Here is a 14,764-nt window from a genome sequence, read left to right as displayed (position 1 = left end):
TCACATCACTACCACCCAGACAACCAATCACATCACTACCACCCAGACCACCAATCACATCACTACCACCCACACAACCAATCACTTCACTACCACCCAGACAACCAATCACATCACTACCACCCAGACAGCCAATCACATCACTACCACCCACACAACCAATCACATCACTACCACCCAGACAACCAATCACATCACTACCACCCAGACAACCAATCACATCACTACCACCCAGACCACCAATCACATCACTACCACCCACACAACCAATCACTTCACTACCACCCAGACAGCCAATCACATCACTACCACCCAGACAACCAATCACTTCACTACCACCCACACAACCAATCACTTCACTACCACCCAGACAGCCAATCACATCACTACCACCCAGACAACCAATCACTTCACTACCACTCACACAACCAATCACATCACTACCACCCACACAACCAATCACTTCACTACCACCCAGACAACCAATCACTTCACTACCACTCACACAACCAATCACATCACTACCACCCACACAACCAATCACATCACTACCACCCAGACAACCAATCACATCACTACCAACCCAGACAACCAATCACATCACTACCACCCAGACAACCAATCACATCACTACCACCCAGACAACCAATCACATCACTACCACCCAGACAACCAATCACATCACTACCACCCAGACAACCAATCACATCACTACCACCCAGACAACCAATCACATCACTACCACCCAGACAACAATCACATCATACCACCCAGACAACCATCACATCACTACCACCCACACAACCAATCACTTCACTACCACCCACACAACCAATCACATCACTACCACCCAGACAGCCAATCACTTCACTACCACCCAGACAACCAATCACTTCACTACCACCCAGACAGCCAATCATATCACTACCACCCAGACAACCAATCACATCACTACCACCCACACAACCAATCACATCACTACCACCCAGACAACCAATCACATCACTACCACCCACACAACCAATCACTTCACTACCACCCACACAACCAATCACTTCACTACCACCCACACAACCAATCACATCACTACCACCCACACAACCAATCACATCACTACCACCCACACAACCAATCACTTCACTACCACTCAGACAACCAATCACATCACTACCACCCAGACAACCAATCACATCACTACCACCCACACAACCAATCACATCACTACCACCCAGACAACCAATCACTTCACTACCACCCAGACAACCAATCACTTCACTACCACTCACACAACCAATCACATCACTACCACCCACACAACCAATCACATCACTACCACCCAGACAACCAATCACATCACTACCACCCAGACAACCAATCACATCACTACCACCCAGACAACCAATCACATCACTACCACCCAGACCACCAATCACATCACTACCACCCAGACAACCAATCACATCACTACCACCCAGACAACCAATCACATCACTACCACCCAGACAACCAATCACATCACTACCACCCAGACAACCAATCACATCACTACCACCCACACAACCAATCACATCACTACCACCCAGACAGCCAATCACTTCACTACCACCCAGACAACCAATCACTTCACTACCACCCAGACAGCCAATCATATCACTACCACCCAGACAACCAATCACATCACTACCACCCACACAACCAATCACATCACTACCACCCAGACAACCAATCACATCACTACCACCCACACAACCAATCACTTCACTACCACCCACACAACCAATCACTTCACTACCACCCACACAACCAATCACATCACTACCACCCACACAACCAATCACATCACTACCACCCACACAACCAATCACTTCACTACCACTCAGACAACCAATCACATCACTACCACCCAGACAACCAATCACATCACTACCACCCACACAACCAATCACATCACTACCACCCAGACAACCAATCACATCACTACCACCCAGACAACCAATCACTTCACTACCACCCACACAACCAATCACATCACTACCACCCAGACAGCCAATCACTTCACTACCACCCAGACAACCAATCACTTCACTACCACCCAGACAGCCAATCATATCACTACCACCCAGACAACCAATCACATCACTACCACCCACACAACCAATCACATCACTACCACCCAGACAACCAATCACATCACTACCACCCACACAACCAATCACTTCACTACCACCCACACAACCAATCACTTCACTACCACCCACACAACCAATCACATCACTACCACCCACACAACCAATCACATCACTACCACCCACACAACCAATCACTTCACTACCACCCAGACAACCAATCACATCACTACCACCCAGACAACCAATCACATCACTACCACCCACACAACCAATCACATCACTACCACCCAGACAACCAATCACTTCACTACCACCCAGACAACCAATCACATCACTACCACCCAGACAACCAATCACATCACTACCACCCAGACAACCAATCACATCACTACCACCCAGACAACCAATCACTTCACTACCACCCAGACAACCAATCACATCACTACCACCCAGACAACCAATCACATCACTACCACCCAGACAACCAATCACATCACTACCACCCAGACAACCAATCACATCACTACCACCCACACAACCAATCACTTCACTACCACCCAGACAACCAATCACATCACTACCACCCAGACAACCAATCACATCACTACCACCCAGACAACCAATCACATCACTACCACCCACACAACCAATAACTTCACTACCACCCAGACAACCAATCACATCACTACCACCCAGACAACCAATCACATCACTACCACCCAGACAACCAATCACATCACTACCACCCAGACCAACCAATCACATCACTACCACCCAGACAACCAATCACATCACTACCACCCAGACCACCAATCACATCACTACCACCCACACAACCAATCACTTCACTACCACCCAGACAACCAATCACATCACTACCACCCAGACAGCCAATCACATCACTACCACCCACACAACCAATCACATCACTACCACCCAGACAACCAATCACATCACTACCACCCAGACAACCAATCACATCACTACCACCCAGACCACCAATCACATCACTACCACCCACACAACCAATCACTTCACTACCACCCAGACAGCCAATCACATCACTACCACCCAGACAACCAATCACTTCACTACCACCCACACAACCAATCACTTCACTACCACCCAGACAGCCAATCACATCACTACCACCCAGACAACCAATCACTTCACTACCACTCACACAACCAATCACATCACTACCACCCACACAACCAATCACTTCACTACCACCCAGACAACCAATCACTTCACTACCACTCACACAACCAATCACATCACTACCACCCACACAACCAATCACATCACTACCACCCAGACAACCAATCACATCACTACCACCCAGACAACCAATCACATCACTACCACCCAGACAACCAATCACATCACTACCACCCAGACAACCAATCACATCACTACCACCCAGACAACCAATCACATCACTACCACCCAGACAACCAATCACATCACTACCACCCAGACAACCAATCACATCACTACCACCCAGACAACCAATCACATCACTACCACCCACACAACCAATCACTTCACTACCACCCACACAACCAATCACATCACTACCACCCAGACAGCCAATCACTTCACTACCACCCAGACAACCAATCACTTCACTACACCCAGACAGCCAATCATATCACTACCACCCAGACAACCAATCACATCACTACCACCCACACAACCAATCACATCACTACCACCCAGACAACCAATCACATCACTACCACCCACACAACCAATCACTTCACTACCACCCACACAACCAATCACTTCACTACCACCCACACAACCAATCACATCACTACCACCCACACAACCAATCACATCACTACCACCCACACAACCAATCACTTCACTACCACTCAGACAACCAATCACATCACTACCACCCAGACAACCAATCACATCACTACCACCCACACAACCAATCACATCACTACCACCAGACAACCATCACATCACTACCACCCAGACAACCAATCACTTCACTACCACCCCAGACAACCAATCACATCACTACCACCCAGACAACCAATCACATCACTACCACCCAGACAACCAATCACATCACTACCACCCAGACAACCAATCACTTCACTACCACCCAGACAACCAATCACATCACTACCACCCAGACAACCAATCACATCACTACCACCCAGACAACCAATCACATCACTACCACCCAGACAACCAATCACATCACTACCACCCAGACAACCAATCACATCACTACCACCCACACAACCAATCACTTCACTACCACCCAGACAACCAATCACATCACTACCACCCAGACAACCAATCACATCACTACCACCCACACAACCAATCACATCACTACCACCCCAGACAACCAATCACATCACTACCACCACACAACCAATAACTTCACTACCACCCAGACAACCAATCACATCACTACCACCCAGACAACCAATCACATCACTACCACCCACACAACCAATCACATCACTACCACCAGACAACCAATCACATCACTACCACCCAGACAACCAATCACATCACTACCACCCAGACAAACCAATCACATCACTACCACCCAGACAACCAATCACATCACTACCACCCAGACAACCAATCACATCACTACCACCCACACAACCAATCACTTCACTACCACCCACACAACCAATCACATCACTACCACCCAGACAGCCAATCACTTCACTACCACCCAGACAACCAATCACTTCACTACCACCCAGGACAGCCAATCATATCACTACCACCCAGACAACCAATCACATCACTACCACCCACACAACCAATCACATCACTACCACCCAGACAACCAATCACATCACTACCACCCACACAACCAATCACTTCACTACCACCCACACAAACCAATCACTTCACTACCACCCACACAACCAATCACATCACTACCACCCACACAACCAATCACATCACTACCACCCCACACAACCAATCACTTCACTACCACCCAGACAACCAATCACATCACTACCACCCAGACAACCAATCACATCACTACCCACCCACACAACCAATCACATCACTACCACCCAGACAACCAATCACATCACTACCACCCAGACAACCAATCACTTCACTACCACCCAGACAACCAATCACATCACTACCACCCAGACAACCAATCACATCACTACCACCAGACAACCAATCACATCACTACCACCCAGACAACCAATCACATCACTACCACCCAGACAACCAATCACTTCACTACCACCCAGACAACCAATCACATCACTACCACCCAGACAACCAATCACATCACTACCACCCAGACAACCAATCATATCACTACCACCCAGACAACCAATCACATCACTACCACCCACACAACCAATCACTCACTACCACCCAGACAACCAATCACATCACTACCACCCAGACAACCAATCACATCACTACCACCCACACAACCAATCACATCACTACCACCCAGACAACCAATCACATCACTACCACCCACACAACCAATAACTTCACTACCACCCAGACAACCAATCACATCACTACCACCCAGACAACCAATCACATCACTACCACCCACACAACCAATCACATCACTACCACCCAGACAACCAATCACATCACTACCACCCAGACAACCAATCACATCACTACCACCCAGACCACCAATCACATCACTACCACCCACACAACCAATCACTTCACTACCACCCAGACAACCAATCACATCACTACCACCCAGACAACCAATCACATCACTACCACCCAGACAACCAATCACATCACTACCACCCAGACAGCCAATCACATCACTACCACCCAGACAACCAATCACGTCACTACCACCCACACAACCAATCACATCACTACCACCCACACAACCAATCACGTCACTACCACCCAGACAACCAATCACATCACTACCACCCAGACAACCAATCACTTCACTACCACTCACACAACCAATCACTTCACTACCACCCACACAACCAATCACATCACTACCACCCACACAACCAATCACTTCACTACCACCCAGACAACCAATCACATCACTACCACCCAGACAGCCAATCACTTCACTACCACTCACACAACCAATCACATCACTACCACCCAGACAGCCAATCACTTCACTACCACCCACACAACCAATCACTTCACTACCACCCAGACAACCAATCACATCACTACCACCCAGACAACCAATCACTTCACTACCACTCACACAACCAATCACTTCACTACCACCCACACAGCCAATCACTTCACTACCACCCACACAACCAATCACTTCACTACCACCCAGACAACCAATCACATCACTACCACCCAGACAACCAATCACTTCACTACCACTCACACAACCAATCACATCACTACCACCCAGACAGCCAATCACATCACTACCACCCAGACAACCAATCACATCACTACCACCCAGACAACCAATCACATCACTACCACCCACACAGCCAATCACTTCACTACCACCCAGACAACCAATCACATCACTACCACCCAGACAACCAATCACATCACTACCACCCAGACAACCAATCACTTCACTACCACCCACACAACCAATCACATCACTACCACCCAGACAACCAATCACGTCACTACCACTCACACAACCAATCACTTCACTACCACCCACACAACCAATCACATCACTACCACCCAGACAACCAATCACGTCACTACCACTCACACAACCAATCACTTCACTACCACCCAGACAACCAATCACATCACTACCACCCAGACAACCAATCACATCACTACCACCCAGACAACCAATCACGTCACTACCACTCACACAACCAATCACTTCACTACCACCCAGACAACCAATCACATCACTACCACCCACACAACCAATCACATCACTACCACCCAGACAACCAATCACGTCACTACCACTCACACAACCAATCACTTCACTACCACCCAGACAACCAATCACTTCACTACCACCCACACAACCAATCACATCACTACCACCCAGACAACCAATCACATCACTACCACCTAGACAACCAATCACTTCACTACCACCCACACAACCAATCACATCACTACCACCCAGACAACCAATTACGTCACTACCACTCACACAACCAATCACTTCACTACCACCCAGACAACCAATCACATCACTACCACCCAGACAACCAATCACATCACTACCACCCAGACAACCAATCACGTCACTACCACTCACACAACCAATCACTTCACTACCACCCAGACAACCAATCACATCACTACCACCCACACAACCAATCACATCACTACCACCCAGACAACCAATCACGTCACTACCACTCACACAACCAATCACTTCACTACCACCCAGACAACCAATCACTTCACTACCACCCACACAACCAATCACATCACTACCACCCACACAACCAATCACATCACTACCACCCAGACAACCAATCACATCACTACCACCCAGACAGCCAATCACTTCACTACCACCCAGACAACCAATCACAGCACTACCACCCAGACAGCCAATCAAATCAGTGAGTGGTGAGTGAGTGAGTGGTGAGTGGGTGAGTGAGTGGTGAGTGAGTGGTGAGTGAGTGATGAGTGGTGAGTCAGTGAGATAGTAAGTGAGTGGTGAGTGAGTGGTGAGTGAGTGGTGAGTGAGTGAGTGAGTGGTGAGTGATTGAGTGGTGAGTGAGGTAGTGAGTGAGTGAGTGGTGAGTGAGTGAGTGGTGAGTGGGTGAGTGAGTGGTGAGCGAGTGGTGAGCGAGTGGTGAGTAAGTGGTGAGTGGTGAGTCGGTGAGATAGTGAGTGAGTGGTGAGTGAGTGGTGAGTGAGTGAGTGAGTGGTGAGTGAGTGGTGAGTGAGTGAGTGAGGTAGTGAGTGAGTGAGTGAGTGGTGAGTGAGTGGTGAGTGGTGAGCGAGTGGTGAGTGAGTGAGTGTTGAGTGAGTGGTGAGTGAGTGAGTGTTGAGTGAGTGGTGAGTGAGTGGTGAGTGAGGTAGTGAGGTAGTGAGTGGTGAGTGAGTGGTGAGTGAGGTAGTGAGTGAGGTAGTGAGTGGTGAGTGAGTGGTGAGTGAGGTAGTGAGTGAGTGGTGAGTGAGGTAGTGAGTGAGGGTGGTGAGTGAGTAGTGAGTGAGTGGTGAGTGAGTGAGTGAGTGGTGAGTGAGTGGTGAGTGAGTGAGTGGCGAGTGAGTGAGTGGTGAGTGAGTGAGTGGTGAGTGGTGAGTTCTGCTCACACAGCGCAGGAGGCGGATCTCATCAAGCGCTGTCTCCGTGTAGTGCTGGGCGCTCTTCACAACCTTCATGGCCACCATCTCACTCGCCCTGCTCAACATCAACAACATCAACAACATCACCAACATCACCACCATCTCACTCGCCCTGCTCAACATCAACAACAACATCAACATCACCACCATCTCACTCGCCCTGCTCAACGCCATCAACATCAACAACATCACCACGATCTCACTCGCCCTGCTCAACATCACCAACATCAACAACATCACCACCATCTCACTCGCTCTGCTCAACACCATCATCATCACCAACATCCCCACCATCTCACGCGCCCTGCTCAACATCAACAACATCAACATCACCACCATCAACATCACCAACATCAACATCACCACCATCTCACTCGCCCTGTACAATGTCACCAACATCAACAACATCAACATCAACACCATCTCACTCGCCCTGCTCAACATCACCAACATCAACATCACCACCATCAACACCATCTCACTCGCCCTGCTCAACGTCATCAACAACATAAACATCTCACTCGCCCTGCTCAACGTCACCAACATCAACATCATCACCACCATCAACATCATCAACATCACCACCATCAACATCACCACCATCTCACTCGCCCTGCTCAACGTCACCAACATCAACACCAACATCAACATCATCAGCATCAACATCACCAACATCAACATCACCACCATCTCACACGCCCTGCTCAACGTCACCAACATCAACATCATCACCACCATCAACATCATCACCACCATCAACATCACCAACACCATCAACATCACCACAATCTCACTCGCCCTGCTCATCATCAACATCACCAACATCATCACCACCATCAACATCACCACCATCAACATCACCACCATCAACAACATCACCAACATCATCAACATCATCAACATCAACACCATCAACACCATCAACATCACCATCATCATTAACATCAACAACATCAACAACATCAACATCATCACTATCACCAACATCATCACCATCATGACCATCATGACCATCAACATCACCAACCTGACCACCACCAAAATGGTGAGTCAGTGGGTAGTGAGTGTTGGGTGAGTGAGTGAGTATATGGTGAGTGGGGTGAGAGAGTGTGTGTGTTCTATGACATCTCCTGGCCAAACCCCATCTGGCAGAGCCAAGAGATTGAATCTTTACCCTTGGGGCTCCTCCAGAAACAACAAAAAGCCACTATGGATGGCCACGTGGAATGTTCGAATGCTGACTGCGGATGAGAGGCTGCCACTCCTCTGTCGGGAGCTGGACCGGTACCGCCTGGATCTCTGTGGCATTCAGGAGGTCCGGTGGACCAGTTCTGGATCCTGCCACCATGAGGGGTGGACAGTCCTCTACTCGGGGCAGGAGACTGCCAAACATCAGGGTGCGGCTCTTCTTCTGAACAAAAGAATGAAGGGGTGTGAGAGCGTGGCGGTGAGGTGTGGGAAGCTGTAAGCCCCAGGCTACTTTGAGCTCGCCTTCCTATCAACCAGAGGCGAGGAGCGGTGGTCGTGGTTACTTATGCCCCCACCGAAGACGAACATCCGTGGAGGGATGCAGGCAAGGCCGATGAGTTAGATACCTTCTATGACCTCCTGTCACAGGTGCTGGCTAAAGTGGCCCCTCGGGATAGAGTCATCTTGTTGGGTGATTTCAATGCCCGAGTTGGTCATGATGCTGGCACCTGGTCTGCAGTGATTGGAAGGCATGGGCCAGATAAGCTCAATAATAACAGTAGGACGCTGCTAGATTTTTGTGCAGCCCACGGGCTTGTAATTACCAACACGCTGTTCTGGCATCGGTGCATCCACACAACATCATGGATGCATGCCAAGTCCAAGCAAGAACATCTGCTGAACTACGTAGTGACAGACCAGCGGATGTGGGCCCATGTCCTTGACACCAGGACCTACCGTGGAGCTGATCTGCCCTCTGACCATCGACTTGTCATCTGTAATCATCACTTGCAGCTGGGGTTGGCATCGTCCCCCACTCCTCCTGATGTTGAGGGTAAATGGACGAGGTTTAGGACTGTGACTCATGCAGCTGCAATGGCTGCTTTGGGTACGCGGTCCAGACCTCCCCAGAGACCCTGGCTGACAGAGGTGTTCAGGATGGTTGAGAAAAAGCGACAGGCCCACTCTAATCGTCTCCAGCATCCCACGTCAGAAAATGAGGAGGCTTACTGCAGCCTTCGCTCGGAGGTTCAGAGAGCCGTGAGGCACTGCAAGGATGGGTGGTGGTCATTGGTTGCTGTGGAGATGGAGTCTGCCTCAGTGGCCCGCGATCACAAATCTTTTTTTAACTCCATCAAAAAAGTAACCTGCAGCAACACACCTATTACCATCATCAGGGGAAAAAACGGCGATCCAATCTCCGATCCCCAGGAACAGGTTTGCAGATTTGCTGAGCATTTCTATGAAGTCCTGGGGGAGGGGAAATCCCTCAACATGGGAAACATCATGGGACAAAGTGGGGATGACCCTGTGGAGGCTGCGGTGCCCCAAATATTGGAAGTCACCCCCTGTGAGTGGCTGGCTGAGGTGCCATCTGTTGAGGGAAGTACTGAAGGCGATCCAGAGTCTGAGACCAGAAAAGGCACCGGGCAGAGATGATCTCCCAAGTAAAATGCTGAGGGAGGGTGGCGTTTGTGCACAGACTGCCCTACATGACATCATAACAACAGTCTGAACCACTGGACGGGTTCCGCAGGACTGGAAGGGGCATCTCACTCCTCAATGTGCCAGGAAAGGTCCTGGCAAGGATCTTTCCTGGCACATTGTTAGGCACGCTGAGGAGAGGATTGCAGAGCCTCAATGTGGTTTCAGGAAAGGGCAGTCCTGCATGGATGCCATATTTTCTGTCCGTCTGCTACAGCAGAGGTGTAGGGATTCCAACAAGACCTGGTCAAGGCCTATGATACCATCAGTAGGCCTGGGCTCTGGGTTGTTCTTCGTGCTTTCGGAGTCCCTGACCCTCTGCTCACGATCATTAAGGACCTTCATGATGGTTAGCGGGCCCAGGTAAAACTACTGCGAGTCGGAGCCATTCGCTGTACACCTTGGGGTGCGACAGGGATGTCCTCTGGCTCCCACATTATTTAACATCTATTTTGACCACATAGTTTGTGAGGCCTTCAATAGCTGTACCGGAAGAATTTCCATCTGGTACAGATATAATGAGAGGCTGATCGATACCCGGGTGCGGTCAAGGGATGGCTCCCTATTGCTCAACCATGTTATGTATGCCGATGATCTGGTGATGGGGCAGTTGTGGAGAGAGTGGAGAGTTTCCCATATCTGGGTAGTGTGTTTATGACCGGCTCCGGTTTAACATCAGAGGTCTCACTCCGAATCAGCGAGCGGCATTATAATGCGAGCAGCATTATCTTTTCATCGGTTGCGTAACGCTGTGTGGAAGCTACCTTGTCTGTCGCTCCGCACGAAGCTTCAGGTCTTCTAGGCGACAGTCATTCCCTCCCTTCTCTACGCTTGCAAAACGTGGACCCCCCTAATGTAACATCTTCGCCGGTTAGAAACATTTAGGCTGGCCTGCCTACGATCCATCCTGGGTTTAACCAGGTTGGATTGTGTGAGGAGCTCACAAATCCTTGAAAGATCTGGACAAAGTCCCATCGGTGAGCACCTCCGGCAGGCAAGGCTGCGTTGGCTGGGTCATGTAGCCCGCATGCCAAGTCACCGCATGCCTAAACAGCTTTTGTTCGGCTGGATCGAGGGGGCTTAACAGGTGCGGCACGGGCTAGAGAAGAGATGGAGTGATGTGGTACAGGAGGACGTGGAGCTGAGTGGACTTGCCGATGACTGGTACCAGCGGTGTCAAGATCGGCCTCTGTGGAGGAGGCTCGTGAAGGACGCTACTGGGCAGATGGAGGCAGTCGCCCTCCAGGAGCGACGCTCACAACAACGAGCGGAGCGCCGGGAGACTAAAGCACAGCAAAAGTTGGCACATTAGGGGGCACAGTTGGTGCATCAGCCAGTCATCTCGGTCATCTCGGTCAGTCGACCCGTGGCACCTGCTGGGTCTGCCCCGTGACCTCCTGCCAGCGGGCGTTCGACACTTCACGTGGCCTCAAGGTGCACATGGTCTGGCACAAGCGTCGTGGTGACGTCACCGCCACTTAGTGGCGAATGGCGGTTGTTGTTGTTGTTGTAGTGCTCACGCGAGGTCCCAGCAGAGCCACACGGTAGAGAAGTGTCCCCAGCCCAGCTTGCGCACCACGCGGTAGCGCTCGCTGTACACCTCGCCCACACACACCGGGTGGTAGCCGCCTGGGGGGGGGCACGGGGGGGGGGCACGGGGGGGGTACGGGGGGGGTACGGGGGGGGGCACGCGGGGTGGGGGGGGGAGACACAGTGAATGACACTGTCGATGCTCCTGTTGATGATGCTGCTGCTGATGATGATACTGCTGCTGCTGCTGATACTGCTGCTGCTGATGCTCCTGCTGATGTTGCTGCTGATGATGATGCTACTGCTGATGACGCTGATGCTGCTAATGATGATAATGGTGGTGATGATTCTGCTGATGATGCTGCTGCAGCTAATGATGATACTGCTGCTGGTGATGATGATTCTGCTGATGATTATTCTGCTGATGATGATTCTGCTGCTGCTGATGATGATGCAGCTTCTGCTGCTTTTGCTAATGTCCCTGCTGTTTACGATGCTGCTACTGCTGCTGATGGTGATGATTCTGCTGCTACTGCTGATGATGATGATTCTGTTGCTGCTGATGATTCTGCTGCTGGTGATGATTCTGCTGCTACTGATGATGATTCTGCTGCTGCTGATGATGATTCTGCTGCTACTGCTGCTAATGATGATGATTCTGCTGCCACTGCTGCTGATGATGATTCTGTTGCTACTGCTGCTGATGATTATGATTCTGCTGCTACTGCTGATGATGATTTTGCTGCTACTGTTGCTGCTGATTCTGCTGCTGATGATGATGATTCTGCTGCTACTGCTGCTGATGGTCATTCTGCTGCTACTGCTGCTACTGCTGCTGATGGTGATGATTCTGCTGCTGCCGCTGACAATGATGCTGCTGATGATTCTGCTGCTACTGCTGATGTTGATTCTGCTGCCACTGCTGCTACTGCTACTGATGCTGCTGCTGATGACGGTGATGATGCTCGCACCCTTGCAGTAATCCGCTGGGTCCTCCTGATCCTCCTCGTCTGAGCAGATGACCTCGGGAGCCAGCGGGCACGGCTCACAGGGGTCAGGGCCCCCCACAGGTGGCGAGGCCACATGGCTCTCTGACCTGTGCACACACAGAGACACGCACAGAGACACACACAGAGACACACAGATACTCAGAGAGACACGCATAGAGACACGCACAGACTCATAGAGACACGCAGAGACACACACAGAGACACGCACAGAGACACGCACAGAGACACGCACAGAGACACGCAGAGACACGCACAGAGACACGCACAGAGACACGCACAGAGACACACACAGAGACACACAGAGACTCACAGAGACACACACAGAGACACACACAGACACACACAGAGACACGCACAGAGACACAGAGAGACTCATAGAGACACGCACAGAGACACACAGAGACTCAGAGACACATGCAGAGACACGCACAGAGACACACACAGAGACACGCAGAGATACGCACAGAGACACGCACAGAGACACACAGAGACTCATAGAGACACACAGAGATACGCATGGCACCACCGCGGTCCATCCACTGCTGGACGGAGACCCACGTGACGTCCCTACCCTGTGGGGTGCTCTCTGACCCACGTGACGTCCCTACCCTGTGGGGTGCTCTCTGACCCTCGTGCTCCACTCTCTGCCGCTCAGTGTAATCACCACCATGGACCCTATAGTAAACCCATAGAGACTGATCCACAGAGACCCGCAGAGACGCACACAGACACACACAGACTCATAGAGACACATGAGAGACACACAGAGACTCGTAGATAAACACAGACCCATAGAGACACATAGACACGCAAAGAAACACCCAGAGACACACAGAAACTCATAGAGACACACAGAGACACACAGAGACGCACAGAGACACATGAGAGAAGCAACAGAGATACACAGACACACAGAGACTCACAGAGACACACAGACCCACAGAGACTCAGAGACACATGAGAGACACACAGAGACGCACAGAGACTCACAGAGACACACAGAGACACGGAGACTCACAGAGACTCACAGAGACACATGAGAGACAAGCCACAGCCGTGCGACTGGCCATGCCGGTCACACCGTGAGCCCCCTGGGGTCGTGTGCGCTGCTTCAACGGAGGAGGAGGAGGAACAGCGACACGA

At 50.6% G+C, this 14,764-nt stretch overlaps 1 protein-coding gene across 1 annotated transcript in view; it reads right to left on the bottom strand.

The window, feature by feature from the left end:
- Window positions 1-14,764, bottom strand: part of LOC133356446 (SRSF protein kinase 2-like) — a 45,066-nt gene that overhangs the window by 9,377 nt on the left and 20,925 nt on the right. The window contains exons 2-4 of the mRNA XM_061573978.1: window positions 13,583-13,707; window positions 12,602-12,710; window positions 8,376-8,463 (exon numbers count right to left, since the gene is read on the bottom strand). Coding sequence (XP_061429962.1) covers window positions 8,376-8,463; window positions 12,602-12,710; window positions 13,583-13,707 — 322 coding nt within the window. The remainder of the gene's footprint in view (window positions 1-8,375; window positions 8,464-12,601; window positions 12,711-13,582; window positions 13,708-14,764) is intronic.

The sequence above is a fragment of the Lethenteron reissneri genome, chromosome 54, assembly GCF_015708825.2.
Source record: "Lethenteron reissneri isolate LAM-NWPU_2019-01 chromosome 54, ASM1570882v1, whole genome shotgun sequence".
Lineage (NCBI taxonomy): Eukaryota > Metazoa > Chordata > Hyperoartia > Petromyzontiformes > Petromyzontidae > Lethenteron > Lethenteron reissneri.
The sequence above is the reverse complement of the archived record's forward strand: the minus strand, read 5'-3'. Positions and strand labels throughout refer to the sequence as shown.